This window comes from Heptranchias perlo, chromosome 38 (assembly GCF_035084215.1).
Source record: "Heptranchias perlo isolate sHepPer1 chromosome 38, sHepPer1.hap1, whole genome shotgun sequence".
Taxonomy (NCBI): Eukaryota; Metazoa; Chordata; class Chondrichthyes; order Hexanchiformes; family Hexanchidae; genus Heptranchias; species Heptranchias perlo.
In genome coordinates this window covers 17,676,890-17,693,138 of record NC_090362.1, presented here as the reverse complement: position 1 = coordinate 17,693,138, position 16,249 = coordinate 17,676,890, and the positions used below count along the sequence as shown (strand labels likewise).

Genomic DNA, 16,249 nt, shown 5'->3' with positions numbered 1-16,249 from the left:
ACAATTTTTTGAATGCAATCTCAGGATGTGGGCGTCACTAGCAAGGCCAGCATTTATTGCCCATCCCTGTTTGCTCTTGAGAACTAAACATACTCTTGTGTCAGAAAACAAATTAAGGTAAAGTTGCACTGCTTCGAATGTGTTTTATCGTCATTGTACGGTTACAGTTCAAGCTGTGGACATCAGTCGTTGCTAAACAGCAAAACACGGATGCCAGTGTTCAGTGCAATTTTTCTGAATGTTAAACTAATGCTAGGCATAAAACAAATATGTACTATAAATATGTACCTTAGACAAAAATATTTTGTATGTTTTCCCCTCTCCTCTCCTCCACACCTTACCTCGCCTCTCCTCTCCCTCTCCCCCACCTCCTCTCTTTCTCTCCCACCCTCTTCTTTCCTTTCCACTCTTCTCCCTCTATTCTCCTCCTCTCATCCTTGCTCCTATCTCCCCTTCTCTCCTCCCCTCTTCTCTCTTCTCTCCTCCCCTCCACACCTTGCCTCATCCCTCCTCTCCCCGCCCTCTCCTCTACTCTGCTCCCCTCTCCCTCTCTTCACCTCTCCTCCACCCTCCCCTCTCCCATCTCTTTGCTCCATGGCCGCCCTCCGCTGCTTTGCCTGCGGCCATTCTTTATCTAGGAGCCTTGTCATTGAGTCTATTCGACCGCAGGGGCATCACGGCTGAGCCTGACTCTATCTGCACCTGACATCCCGATCACTGGATACCAATCTGGAGCAGGAATCCTGGCTGACTCTCCCCTTCCTAACTTAACCTGCTTTGGGATTGTGCAAAACCCACGCTAGTGCTGCTGACTCTTGATGCGAGGGGTGGGGAGGTGCAGGTAGAGTCTCACACAGCCGACGACAACCCAAAGTCAGATTTGACAAGGCTGGTGGCTGGGATGGCCTGACTTTAACCAGGCCATTCCGAGTCAGAGTAATACTGCGGCTTAGAGGGTTAAATTATGAGGGCAGGTTTCATAAACTTACCTTCTGCTCCCTGGAGTATAGACGATTGAGTGGTGATCTGATTGAGGTGATTAAAATGGTTTAATAGGGTCGACACGGAGAAACTATTTCCTCTGGCGGGGGAATCAAGAACAAGGGGGCATAACCTTAAAATTAAAACTAGGCGTGCAGGGGCGAAATCAGGAAGCAATTTTTCACACAAAGGATAGTAAAAATCTGGAGCCCCCTCAAAAGGCTGCGGATCCGGGGGAACAATTGGAGCTTTCACGGTTGAGATCGATAGATTTTATTTGGTTACAGGGACCCAGGGATATCAGCAAAGGTGGGTAATTGGAGTTGAGATGCAGATCAGCCATGATGTAATTAAATGTCAGTGCAGGCTCGAGGGGCTGAATGGCCTCCCCCTGTTCCTACTAGTCCTATTCCAGCCTGCAGCCTTAGTGGACCCAGAAAGTTTACTTTGGGAGAAGCAACATTTGCTGGGGTCCTGCTTGATCATAATGGACAATGAGGTTAATTATAGCTCCCTTACCCACTGCTCCATAAGAGAGCGGCTAACTCCCAGACTGGGAACACTGTCCGCATCCTCCTTTCCCCTTTTTCCCCGTTTGGTCTCCGGCGTCTGTAAGTGTGCTGGGCTCGGCTGTATGACCCAGAAACCAGAGATCAAACCTGGCATCTTCCTGGTCTATGTGGTTCTGCCGCTCACTGTAGAAACTCACTGATCACTTTAATCCCAGCGGTGTGATTTAATTGACCCCCATCAGATTCACAAAAGCAATTTGCGGAAATATATCTGCATCAGAAAATCCCAGCAAAAACACATCAGTTAACGGTGTGAGAAAAACCCTTTGTAACTGTTGATTTTAAAATTTCTCCAATTTGAAGGAACGGTCGAGACAACATCTTTACTAAACTAAATATCTGACAGAACTTGTTTCTAAAAGTAGAAGAATTGTTACAGGATCCTATAAAAAACCATGTGTTTGCATAACAGTGTAATATCATAAGGCACCTCCAGATGGAGGCAGCTCAGAGGTAAGTGAAAGGGTCTTTTAATCTAATCGTTTTTATTAACGAAACAACATTAAAGGAGCGTTTACTGTACTGGGGCTCTTTGAATCTTCTCAGAAGAGTAACCCGGGTGCTCCACCTCCTACCCCCCCACCCCCTTTTCCCATTTGACGTTCGGCACCTGTGTCTGAGAGTGAGCTGGGTGATCCTCGAGTGCAAACATACGGGAGGCTTTAACCTGATGGCAGACGTTTTCATGGGTCTGCAAGGTCGTTGCGTGGCTGCTGGTCTATCTAGTGGTCTGGCTGTTGTTCTGCCTACTGGTCTGCCTGCTGGTCTGGCTAATGGTCTGCCTGCTGGTCTGGCTAATGGTCTGCCTGCTGGTCTGGCTAATGGTCTGCCTGCTGGTCTGGCTAATGGTCTCCCTGCTGGTCTGGCTAATGGTCTGCCTGCTGTACTGGCTAATGGTCTGCCTGCTGGTCTCCCTGCTGGTCTGGCTGCATTTCTCTAACGTAAAAGAACAATAAAAGCTTATGCGCTGAGCCCGTCTGGTAATAACCACCCCCCCTTACTGCCCAAGGACTAAAGCCATTAACCCAGTTCTGCATCGTGTGATCCACTGAAGCCCTTTGAACTGGGACCTTTGTGCTTGTGGCATCACCACAGTCTCTGAATCATGTTTTACGCACAGATGAAAAGAAAAATCTATGAATGCTGGAAATTTGGAATTATAGCAGATAACGTAGAGAGGGCGAGTCAGCATCTGAAGGACCGGTGAACTGGTGAAAAAAAAACCCAGCAGGCTCTCTCTGGGCGAATCTTGTAGATTTGTTGCTGGTAGAATGATACAGCACAGAAAGTGGCCACTCGGCCCATCTTACCTGTGCCTGCCGGCTCTTTGAAAGAGCTATCCAATTAGTTTCACCTTGCTGCCTGCCCAGACTTGTGCTTGGTTACACTGCCAACCCCAACACAAAGATAGTTTCAGTCGGTTATTCTGATACAGGGAGAAGGGCTGACAACTCCCCAAAAGATATTCTTTCGGCGAAAGTAACCAACTCTGCCGGTATAATCAGAACAAAATGCAGAATCCTGCAATTGGAACCAGAGCGGCAAAGCTTCGGGCTCAGATGGTATAATAAACAATTCTCACGGGAATCCCTCCACAGCCACTATTATAGTCTACGAACATTTCAATATGACAGGGTACCCTGGGCTTGTAGATGAAATCACAGTCCAATTAATAGGGCAAGTGATTTGTTTCAGCAAGTGGCTTTAATCCGTTCAATGCACAATTCGTGTGTTTAACCTCGAGGAAATGATACGACCCTTTTAGCCCAGAAAGCAAAATACTGCAGAGGCTGGAAATCTGAAATATAAAAAAAACAGAAAATGCTGGAAACACTCAGCGAGTCAGGCAGCGTCTGTGAAAATGTTTCTTTCTCCAGATGCTGCCTGACTTGCTGAGTATTTCCAGCATTTTCTGTTTATTATTAATAGTTTGACACCCTGCATTTCACATGGTTGAATGAACGATCACATGGGCCTGCGGTGTGTGAGGTGTGGTACAGAAGGTGTAGGTGAGCAGGGAGATAAACACACACACACACACACACAAATCTGGAAACATTCAGCAGCATCTGTGGGGAGAGAAACTGATATCTTTTCCACGAAGGGAGGGAGGGAGGGTGTCCATCTCCTTATAATAAAAAAAAATGATACAGCCACACAACTTTGAGAGACAAAAGGCTGAAGTTTAATATTTGCCTTCCTTCTCCTGTATGGAGATCAACAACACTCGCCTATAATATCACCGCCATCCCCACTGCAAACTCTGCTCCAGCACAGAGAAGCCCCTTTACATTCAGATTAATTTCCAGGGTCTCACTGCACCCAAAGTGCAAATGTGGCAAGAAGATTGGGTGAAGGCTGATCGTGCAGCCAGCTATACACACACACACATCACACTTCGCCCCCCCTCGTTCCTTCTGAAACCGGACAGCACCATTTAATTACATTCAAATAGACATGTCCATATATTTGCATGTATTAGGTTCTCAAATAGTGACCCAGATGCACGCAGGCGCGAGTGTTCATACTTGTTGCATGCTGGGATTGATATTTAATAGTGTTTAGAGAAAATGCAAGCAATTAGGGGCAAGGGCTGGTGATTTTTTAAATATAATCCTTTTGTTTTTTTTTTTTGCTTTTTAGCTGGAATCCGCGCTTATTTTTTTTTTTTGTTTTTTTTTTGTACATGCATCTTATCTGTGACTCGCCATGGTGGACAACACAGGCAATGTGAACAGCAGTAAGACGCCGATGGTAAGGGGGATTGGTCGGGAGATAATCTCTCTGTATGAATATAGTGTAAAGTGAAGCAGAGACACAGAGAGGCAAATGGGAGTCACCGCGGGCAGCGGCGGTGCACTGACCGAGTCCACCGGGACAAGTGCGGATTGCAAGAGGCAGCTTTTAGAAAAAAAAGTTTGAGCAGAGAAGTATGCTTCGATTTACAAGAGAGGTGGGGGGGGGGGGAAAGCAAGTCGGAGGGTTGGGGGTATGTCAGCTTGCTGTGCGTGGGAAAGGCTGCGGTTTTTTTCTGTGTAGAGGCGATGAGCTAGACCGGGGGGGGGGGTTTTTTTTTTGCATGTGCTTTTAGTTCGGTTGGGAGTCTGGGTTCGAAGGAAAGGATTTCATTGCTTAACAATTGTGATCAGAAATGTAAAAAGAGGTGATCTTTTTCTTGCTTACTGACCGCTCCCTTGTCCATTGCATACCGTTCAAGTACAGTGACTGATTGTGTTTGGGGGGGTGGGGGGTGTTTAAAATAATAAATGTTTTCTTTGAACCAAACCTTCCCATGAAAATTTTAAGAATTTTGTTCGATCAAACGGGATTGTTCGCTGGAGTATTGGATCCTATAATGGATCAGAGGGGAGTTGTGTTTTACAGATTTGCATTTGCTCTCTCTGTCTCTCTCTCTCTATCTCTTTCTCTCTCTCTCTATGTCTCTCTCTCTCTCTATCTATCTATCTCTTTCTCTCTCTATGTCTCTCTCTCTCTCTGTCTCTCTTTTTCTCTCTCTCTGTCTCTTTCTCTCTCTCTCTGACTCTGTCTCTTTCTCTCTCTCTGTCTCTTTCTGTCTCTGTCTCTCTCTTTCTTTCTCTCTGTGTCTCTCTTTCTGTCTCTCTCTGTCTGTCTCTTTCTCTCTGTCTGTCTCTTTCTCTCTGTCTGTCTCTTTCTCGCTGTCTGTCTCTGTCTCTGTCTCTCTGACTCTTTCTCTCTCTCTTTCTGTCTCTCTGTCTCTCTCTCTCTGTCTGTCTCTCTCTCTCTGTCTGTCTGTCTCTCTCTGTCTCTGTCTCTCTCTTTCTCTCTCTGTCTGTCTCTTTCTCTCTCTGTCTGTCTCTTTCTCTCTCTGTCTGTCTCTTTCTCTCTCTGTCTGTCTCTTTCTCTCTCTGTCTGTCTCTTTCTCTCTGTGTCTCTGTCTCTATCTCTTTCTGTCTCTGTGTCTCTCTCTCTCGAACTTTTCTTTAAACCGTGGAAAGTGACAATCTTGCTTCAGCCGACCTCCGAGACTTTGTCGTTCCGCGCAGAACCTGCGGGATTGGGGCCGAATTTCTCAGCCGGAGCTGAGCTGAAATTGACGAGCTGTGAGAATTAACAATCCCGGAGTCGATTCAGTTTCGTGTCGCTTTCTCCGCTGAAACTGACGCGGCCGCTGCCCGCAGTGAACCTACTCCTGATCGCGGAATTGCCGGGTTATCAAAGTCCTTCTCGGTCGAAATCATCCCCCCTCCCCCGACCTCGAATTTAAATCCCAGCGGCGAGCCCCTTTCCCTTTACACTTGGCGATTTCTATATGAATCAAAACCCCCTCCATTAAAAATCCTCCATTTAACATTAAATGGCCAGAATAGAATTTCTGAAACGTGTTAATTTACTTATATAACCAAAGGTCGATTTGAAAGAACTATCTCTTTCTATTTATTTACCTATATATATTCATATAATAAAACATTAAAAGTAAAAAGTTAAACTTGTTGATGGTATTTGATGTTTTATAGTTCAGTTATGTTTCTGTGGCTATAAATGCACATGTAATATGTAATATGTACACATCAAAATAAAACTACCCTACAAATCACATGATGCCTTTCCGTTCATCATGTCATTTTGGTGGTCTGACACCCCCATCACCGAAAGAATGAAACCCCAATAAGGGCGCATAACGTTAATCGCGCGTGTGTCCATAACATTTTAACTTCTGTTATTGCTCAGAAACCAACATTTTAACTGCCTCTGGGATTTTTTTTTTAAATGCAAACTTGGTGGTGCTTGAGCTGGAAACACGTGGCAAGGGTGGAAATTTATGAGATTTGCCCTGGGATTTTTGCATGGAGCCAGCTCGATTTTACTGAGTGGCGCAGATTCAGCAATTTGCTGTAAGGCAGTATCTTGATTCCGAAGGTGTGCCTTCATCTTCATTCATTGTCTGTGAAACATTGCGAGGAGTCTGAGAGATGTGGTCGGGCCCTATTTAAATATATTATCTTTCATTGTTTTTTTCCTCTTAATCTCTCAATATGCCACTGCTTTACAGCACAGTGTATGTAACTTGTACACGTGAGCCCGCCTATAAATACCCCACTGCTGTGGCTGTCATTTTATATTTGGCACTTCGCACCACTCCCCCAGGAAAGGTGACGATTATGGACCATCGTCAGAGCATCACGTAACCTGCAAAAATGAATCAATTAACTTTAGTCGTTTCTGCCAATCCCATGTTTTGGTGCTTGCATGAGTCTCTTCCCATGAAAATGCAAAACTGGGGTCTTGCTTATAAAATTCTAAGGAAGTTTCTATTCTGTGTGATCAGGATCATTGGTTTACAGTGGATGAATTAGATAATTTACTTTTTCAATGAGTTTCCAGGATTGGATCTCTCCAATTTTCTATGAAAGCTAAAAATCGCTTTCCTTGGCTGGACATTTTCTACTGACTTAAAAACTTATTTTAAAAAACACATCTTTAGTTACAGGTAGATATTCTACAATTGATTACATCAATATACCATACTAATAACTAGTCGCATTATACTGTTAATGGATAACAAACTATATGTAAGAATATAAAAGGATATGATATGGGAACAGGGTGGGGGAATGGGATTAGAGGAGATCAGAACAGTTGAGAAGCAAGCATAACACAGGGTGTAAATGGGCTGAATTGCCTCCTCCTGTGCTCTCTATGATTTTATGCTAATGTCCAAGGTTAGCAAAAAGTCAAGTTGCAGCCTTGGAAATGTTAAAAATAGAGAGGTCTGTCAGTTGTGTGAGATTGGTCTGTTAGGGTCCATGGAGTTCAAACAGGACGATCCCAGCCCACTCAGCCCAGGCAACTCGAGTTCTATTTTCACTTGTATTTCTTGCTCATTGGTTTACCCTGTTTTGAATTCTGTGCCGTTGGAGGTTTGGAAACGGCTGTTTTTTTAGCTCCTCCTTGATAGATTAAAGCCTGAATCAGAACACTCGAGACTGTTAGTAAAAGAAAGGCTTGCATTTATATAGTGCCTTTCACAATCTCAGGACCTTCCAAAACGCTTTACAGCCAGTTAAGTATTTTTGCGGTGACTTCTGTCACCCAGGGTTCAGGGCATGTACCTAAGTGGCCCACAAAAGCAAAAAACTTTAGAGGATAATGACCACACATTCTAATTTTGATAAAAGCATGATGTGTGGTTTTTGAACTGCGAGTAAAATTGTTAATAAAATCCCACCCCATCCCTTCTCCTATACTTTGCTGTGTTACAGCAGGAAAGCAAAAATGGAATGGGAATTCACCAAGAAGGCTTACGGTGGTTTTAACTTTGCTTTGAGCGGCGCAGACACGCTGTTCTCCCGCAGACGAGGTGGAACTTGTACCTCTGGCAGTGCCAGAAATGGAAAGCTAGCATTGGAAGCAGCACAGAGAGCAGGTCCCCCTCCAATGTTTCACTCTCGCCTCTGAGTCAGAAGGCTGTGGGTTCGTGGTCCCACTCCAGAGACTTGAGCACAAAATCTAGGCTGACGCCCCCAGCGCAGTGCTGAGGGAGTGTTGCGCTGTCGGAGGTGTCGTCTTTCGGATGAGACGTTAAACCGAGGACCCGTCTGCCCCCTCGGGTGGACATAAAAGATCCTGTGGCCACTATTTGAAGAAGAGCAGGAGAGTTCTCCCCCGTGTCCTGGTCAATATGTATTCCTCAACCAACACCTAAAACAGATTATCTGTTTCATTTGTGGGATCTTGCTGTGCACACATTGGCTGCCGTGTTTCCTACATTACAAGAATGATAACACTTCAAAAAGTACTTCATTGGCTGTAAAGTGCTTTGGGCGTCCTGAGGTTGTGAAGGCTGCTATATAAATGCAAGCCTTGCTTTTCTCTTTTCCGTTTGAATGCTGCTCTCCTGATACTCTAAACTGCCTCATAAATACAGTATTGAAATAAGTCAGTAAGCAGGAAGTGATGGTCTGTTGAACTATTGCATATATGTTATCCTGTAACATTGCAACCATGTGTGCTACAATCTCAGCATAGTTTGGCACTGGCTTAGCTCTTAGAATGCAGATAGATGCTGGTTGGCTGCATTTATTTAACTGCTGGTGTTTAGTGTATGAACCTTCCTTAGAAAATGCACAGTCTGGAAGCTGGCTGGCAGGAGGTGGTGTGCCCGGCAATGTGGAGCGCAATGTGATGTACACGGTAGGACAGCCAATCCCTACAATTCTGAGGTGAAGTTTCCATATCTGAGCCATGCCTATCGGGAAGCCCCCAGCTTCGACCCGCTCTCTGTGTGCTGGGTTTACTGATCTCAGCCAGGAGAGTGGTGGGGAGGCCACAGCTGGCCACAGGGTTCGAGAAGGGAAACATCTGCCAGGGTTCCCATTCCCCATTGCTGCACGGCCGCTCCTCCTGCTTTTTGTGGACTTCAGACGAGGACAGGATCAGGCTTGGCTGTGATGTTCTCCGTGGTCCGATAGGCTGACAGGCCTTGCGATTGAGGCTTGCACCTGAATAATGGCCCCGCGGGCCGGGCAGCTAAGACCGCTGACTATCTGGGGGACTAAGGAGGGGAGAAAATATCGTCAAAAGAGAAAACAAAAATGAACCGTTCTTGCTGGTGAATTCAGCTGCTCAGGAATCCCACCCCAATCTGTCCCCCGCCCCATGTGACCAGCACCTACAACCAACAGAGAATGAGAGAGGGACTCTTCAGTGAATCATGTTTTTCATAATTGGGTTCTGTGGTGAAAATCCCTTCTCAAGAACAGTACCACTGAAGGCCGTGATTCGCCCTGAAACACCACAATGAGTGGACCTCGCTGAGCCAATTTTCTGTTCATCGTGGGTCTTGTGGTTCAACCTCCCGACCCCGTTGCCTTGCCCCGCGATTGTAAACAATTCCGTCTTTCAAGATCATCGTCGCCCACAGTTGCAAACAAAAAGAAAGAAGGACTTGCATTTATATAGCGCCTTTCACAACCCCAGGACGTCCCAAGGTGCTTGACAGCCAATGAAATATTTTTGAAGTGTTGTTGTAATGTAGGAAACGCGGCACGCAATTTGCGCACAGCAAGATCCCACAAATAGCAATGAAATGAATGACCAGCTCATCTGCTTTCGGCGTTGGTTGAGAAATAAATATTGGACAGGATACCAGAGAGAACTCCTCTTCGAAATAGGGCCATGGGATCTTTTATGTCCGCCTGAGAGGACAGACGCAGCGCCGGTTTAATGTCTCATCTGAAAGACGGCACCTCCGACAGTGCGGCTCTCCCTCAGTATTGCACCGGGAGAGTCGGCCTAGATTTTTGTGCTCAAGTCCTCTGGAGTGGGACTTGAACCCATGACCTTCTGACTCAGAGGTGAGAGTGACACCACCTTGGGAAATCTCATTTTTACAAGTGTTGAGCTCACCGATTAAGTCACTGAAGCCTGCTCATGGCTCCCATTGCTAAAAGTTAATATAAAGAAGGAGCCCTCTCCTTACAGCTCGAATATAAAATTCCATAAAGGCGATTAATTTGACACAGAGTAGGCATCTCAGGCGGCAGCCAGCTTTCTGTTGAGTTTCAAAGTGTCACCATATGGGTTCTTAAAGGGACTGCATGGTCAGTTATCTGTGGACTTTAATGGGTAGAAGTTATATAAGATCAGAACAGTTAGGCTTTGTACTATGTTCGAGGATTCCTGACTTATTACGAGACAAGGTAATACTTTCTATCCCTACTCCAGCATAGGATGCTTGTGGTAATATACTACGGCCATGTGATTTTAGATATTGTAAGCAAGGTTTTGTATTCTAAGAAGGGAATCTAAATTTGGTTCCCTATGATTGACACTGAAAACAGTGAGGGCAGAATCTGAAAGCTGCAGAATTCCTATCTTCTTCAGTCTTTCTTTTCAACTGCAATTTACAGGCTTTTGAAAACCAAATGAGTAAAGAAGATTAAAGTGTGATCTAATTGAGGTGTTTAAGATGTGATAGGGTAGATAGAGAGAAACTATTTCCTCTGGTGGGGGGAGTCCAGAACAAGGGGGGAATAACCTTAAAATTAGAGCCAGGCCGTTCAGGGGTAATGTCAGGAAGCACTTCTTCACACAAAGGGCGGTGGGAATCTGGAACTCTTCGCCCCCAAAAAAGCTGCTGAGGCTGGGGGTCAGTTGAAAATTTCAAAACCGAGATTGAGAGATTTTGGTTAGGCAAAGGGTACTAAGGGTTACGGAACGAAGGCCGGTAGATGGAGTTAAGATACAGATCAACCATGATCTAATTGAATGGCAGAACAGACTCGAGGGGCCGAATGGCCTACTTCTGTTCCTGTATTCCTAAATGTAAGTTTCGGCATGTGTCAGTTGGTACTGCACTCATTTCTTGTGTCGGGTGGTTCACGCCTCGTTGTCTAGGCTGACACCCCAATGTAGAACTGAGGGAGGTGTCATCCTTCAGTGAGATGTTAAATCAAGATTCTGTTTAAGATCCGAAGTACTACAACAACAACTTGCATTTATATAGCGCCTTCAACATAGTAAAACTATTCAAAAGAGTTCTTCTGCTGTTCTGGGCAACATTTCTCCCTCAATCAACATGATCAGCGCAGAATCCGTTGGCGATGCGGCATCGACATGATATAGTTTGATATCTGGCCGTGTGGCCTAGAAATTGCTGTTGTGGATATCAATGATGTGGAGATGCCGGTGATGGACTGGGGTTGACAATTGTAAAGAATCTTCCAACACCAGGTTATAGTCCACCTGTTTTATTTGAAAATCACAAGCTTTCGGAGATTATCTCCTTCGTCAGGTGAGCGTGACGAAGGAGATAATCTCCGAAAGCTTGTGATTTTCAAATAAAATTGTTGGACTATAACCTGGTGTTGTAAGATTCTTTACAAGTGGATATCAATGGTCAATTAGCACATTTATATGACATCCCTTTTGGTGGGCGGGAGAGGTGGTTGGGAGTGACGGTTGCTGGGGGAGAGTGGCGGTTGGGAGGGGCAATTGGGAGTGGCAGTTGGAGAGGGGGAGGGGCGGTTGGGAGTGGCAGTTGGGGAGGGGCGGTTGGGAGTGGCAGTTGGAGAGGGGGAGGGGCGGTTGGGAGTGGCAGTTGGAGAGGGGGAGGGGCGGTTGGGAGGGGGAGAGCCGATTGTGAGTGATGATTGGTGGGGGGTGGGGCCATTGGGAGTGATGGTTATGGGGGGAGGGGCAGTTGTTCCCGTCTGTTTGTTAATAACCCCAAAACAGTGTTTAATTTGCCCCTTTTTGTTTTGACAGCCTGGCTTGACAACTGGAGAAGGATTAAACCTGGTTCTGACTGGAAACCCTCAGTTTCATCATCAAGGGATGAAGCTGGAAGCTGTGATGGAACATTTACAAAGGCAGCAACAAGCCCGATTGGAGATGGAGGGCAGGGAGAGGAAGGACCAGGAGATCCGAGATGCTCACATCTTTTATGCCCAGCAGCTCGCTGCCCAACAGGCTGCACTGGCTGCAGCCTCCTCCAGATCTTCACCAGGGTCACTGGTCACCGCACTGGCTAGACCATTGGCTGCCGGACCCACCATCCCTCGGGTATCTGATAAGAGCAGCATGGACTCTGAACCCGAAGATGACGCCTTTGAAGGAGAGGAGCCCGCCAGTGATCTGGAGGATGAAGAAATGGCGAGAGGAGATCTTGATGACGATGATGATGATGATGGCGAGGAAGATGAAGAAGAAGACGTAGAGTATCTCAGGAAACAAGCTGCTGCTGCACTGCCTACTCAAAGGCCTCCACCTGCCCACCATCCATCTATCAGCGGACAATCCCAGCAGCAGGGAAGCAGTCAGCCCATTTCACCAAATCAAGCACATTCTAAATCGCCCCCGAGCCACCACGATTGGGGTTACGAAGAACAGTTCAAACAGGTAAGACATTTTTATTCTACGAATGGAAGTTATTGCCCATAGAATGGGCAGAGTTAAACACTCGCATGTCGTCATTGTGTCACTTCAGTATGCGCTGAGCTTGGTGAGAAAGTATTCCATTTTGTTTTGTAAGGGGAGTCCTGTCTGGAGCTCCAGTTCATCTATAGTGGCAAACTGACCTTGCACAACCTGACATTTATCTCCCAGTATACATCGCATGAGATACGAGTTCTCAATCCGTACTGGGATGAATGGATTAACCTCTGAGGGACAATCCCATTCTCGGCCATATCCAGACAGTAGACACGTGCTAGTATAAATGGCTGTTGGCTTTGTGGCTCCCTCTCCAATATACCGTTCTTCCCACTTCTTGTTGGTGTACAGAAGCATCAGTTTTGTTGTTGTTTATTCAATTAAAATATTCTGTTAAATAATCTCCATGTAACCACGAGCACACTGTATGCAATCTAGATATTTAATACAGCCCTGTTGTTGCCCAATGCAAATGAGGACTGTTCACTCAATCTGCAACATGGTTTAGGAAGGAACATAGGATCAGGAGTGGGCCATTCAGCCCCTTGAACATCTTAAGAACATAAGCAATAGGAGTAGGAGTAGGCCATCTGGCCCCTCGAGCCTGCTCCGCCATTCAACACGATGATGGCTGATCTTCTACCTCAACGCCATTTTCCTGCACCATCCCTTGATGCTTTTAATATCTTAAAAATCTATCGGTCTCTGTTTTGAATGTACTCAATGACTGAGCCTCCACAGCCCTCTGGGGTAGAGAATTCCAAAGATTCGCCACCCTCGGAGTGAAGAAATTTCTCCTCATCTCAGTCCTAAATGGCCGACCCCTGGTTCTAGATTCCCCAGCCAGGGGAAACATCCTCCCTGCATCTACCCTGTCGAGTCCTGTAAGAATTTTGTATGTTTCAATGTGATCTTCTAAACAGGCCTAGTCTACTCAATCTCTCCTCATACGACAATCCCGCCATCCCAGGAATCAGTCTGGTGAACCTTCGTTGCACTCCCTCTATGGCAAGTATATCCTTTCTTGGGTAAGGAGACCAAAATTGTACACAATAATCCAGGTGCGGTCTCAACAAGGCCCTATATAATTGCAGTAAGACATCTTTACTCCTGTACTCAAATCCTCTTGTAATAAAGACCAACATACCATCTGCCTTCCTAATTGCTTGCTGCACCTGCATGTTAGCTTTCAGTGACTCATGTACAAGGACATAAACATTCCCCAATCTCTTACCATTTAAAAAATATTCTGCATTTCTGTTTTTCCAACCAAAATGGGTAACTTCACATTTTTCCACATTATATTCCACCTGCCATGTTCTTGCCCACTCACTTAACCTGTCTATATCCCCTTGAAGCCTCTTTGCATCCTCCTCACAACTCACGATCCCACCTAGTTTTGTGTCATCAGCAAACTTGGAAGTATTACATTTGGTCCCCTCATCCAAATCATTGATATAGATTGTAAATAGCTGGGGCCCAAGCACTGATCCCTGCGGTACCCCACTAGTCACAGTCTGCCAACCTGAAAAAGACCCGTTTATTCCTACTCTCTGTTTTCTGTCTGTTAACCAATCCTCAATCCATGCCAGTATATTACCCCCAAATCCATGTGCTCTAACTTTGTTCACCAACCTCCTGCATGGGACCTTATCGAAAGCCTTCTGAAAATCCAAATACACCACATCCACTGGTTCCCCCTTATCTATTCTACTAGTTACAGCTTCAAAAAACTCCATTCAATTCTTACGCCATTCAATTCGATCATGGCTGATCTGTATCTTAACTCCATCTACCCGCCTTGGTTCTGTGACCCTTAATACTCTTGCCTAACAAAAATCTATCAATCTCAGTTTTGACATTTTCAATTGACTCCCAGCCTCAACAGCCTTTTGAGCGGGAGAGTTCCAGATTTCAACTACATACAAGTTTTGCCGGTACCAGAATCCAGTGCCATCATCTAGGCTTAGTAATCAAAACCAGTACAGCTTGGCTCACTTTAAAGTCTACGTTAATGAATCCAAACTGGTGCCAAAGCAGTTCCATTCCAAATTATTCATAAAACTTGAGGAAGGTAATTTAAGATAATTGACAAAAGAACAAGAGGTGAGATGAGGAGAAATATTTTGAGATGAGGAGAAATATTTTTACGTTGTGGGTTGTTATGATCTGGAATACACTGCCTGAAAGAATGGTGGAAGCAGAGTCAATAATAACTTTCAAAAGGGAATTGGATAAATACTTGAAGGGAAAAAAGTTGCAGGGCAATGGGGAAAAGGCAGAAGAGTGAGACTAATTGGATAGCTCTTTCAGAGAGAAGGCACAGGCATGATGGGCTGAAGGGCCTATCATTCTATGATTCTATAACGTTCATAAGACCCAAAGTGAGAAAAGGCCGCTCCATGCAGAGTCCATGTACGATTATTTTATCATGGAGTTCCGTGCCCATTTTGTTGATCGCAGAGTCCAGTATATGCTGGTTTGATGAGAAATGAGGATCAGCGGGTTTGTTCAGCTACTCCTGTGCTCCCAGCCCTTGCTTAACAGGATTGCAGGTCGGAGGACAGGGTGCTCCGTCTCTGACTCGCACTCCCGCCTGGTGAGGCTCCGTGTTGGGAGCACAGGATCTCTGAATTTGCCCTCTGTTCTGCCCCGTAACACATCCGACGCCTGTGCTTCTGAATAAAACCGTGGGAGGGAAGTCTTCTGGTGAGCTGTTCCCACTCGTTCCACAGCCATACCCTTCACTCAGTATCCTAGACAGGGCGTCCTTTCAGTTTTAAATTGAGTTATTCATTAAACGCAGCCAGAAAGCTGTTGGGAACTTGTGCAGGCAATGTTTTGTGTGGCCAAATATAGCCTGTTTCACTTTTAACGCCGATCTGTTGCAATGACTAGCAACCTTATGAATGGTCTTTGAAGATTGAAATTGGAGACATAGCTTAAAAATGACTTCAGGGATGACTAAGTGGACTTGCTTTTGTCCCTTTAGAAACTTTCTGTGAAAACGTTGGGTCAGTTGGGATTTTCCCTGTTGTAAAACGCAGGAAAACCGTATGGAGCTATGATCTGAAGAACTGGCCTATTTCGGTGAAGTTTGAACATGTGGATGGGGCTGCCCGAGACCCACCTTGCATATCGGTCGTTAATCATTGTAGCGGCTATTTGTTTCTGTATCACATGGACGGCAGATAACTAATTTTCATTAGTCCTGTTTGGAGAAAGCTCACTTGTGTACATAAGGAGGTTGACTCCGAGGTACAGCATCCTCATCAAGGCTCTTGGCTCTTAAAGTAACTGGGATAAGGGGATAGGGCGGGAAAGTGGAGTTGAGGTGGAAGATCAGCCATGAAATATTGAATGGCGGAGCAGGCTCGAGGGGCCGTATGGCCCACTCCTCCTGTTTCTTGTGATCTTATGAACTAGGAACTAAATTGGGAATGAGCTCGCTAGGAAATTTGGGAAGCTGAAGAGATCTAAATTGAAACCATCCTGGTGATTGGAGGATACTCTCCAGGGTTAGCCTTGTGATCCAGTAGTTGTACAGTGATCTGCACTTCAACTGCATAAACCCAAATAGTAAAGCTAAGAAATGGAGTCAGATTGTGTAAGTGCAGCATCAGACCAGTAGCCAGAGTCTTGGTGTAAAATTCTTTCTATTAGCAACAAATTGTTTGGATATGGTAGTGTAGTGGTTATGTTACTGGGCTAGTAACCTAGAGGACCTGGATTAATAATCCAGGTGAACGTGAGTTCAAATCCCATCGCAGCAGTTTGAGAAT

At 45.5% G+C, this 16,249-nt stretch overlaps 1 protein-coding gene across 1 annotated transcript in view; it reads left to right on the top strand.

Annotated features, from left to right (window-relative positions):
- The first annotated feature begins 4,238 nt into the window (after positions 1-4,238).
- LOC137304597 (AT-rich interactive domain-containing protein 3A-like) overlaps positions 4,239-16,249 on the top strand; it is a 32,918-nt gene continuing 20,907 nt past the window's right edge. The window contains exons 1-3 of the mRNA XM_067973239.1: positions 4,239-4,483; positions 11,802-12,434; positions 14,412-14,541. Of these exons, the coding sequence (XP_067829340.1) occupies positions 11,871-12,434; positions 14,412-14,541 (694 nt within the window). The 5' untranslated portion in view covers positions 4,239-4,483; positions 11,802-11,870. The remainder of the gene's footprint in view (positions 4,484-11,801; positions 12,435-14,411; positions 14,542-16,249) is intronic.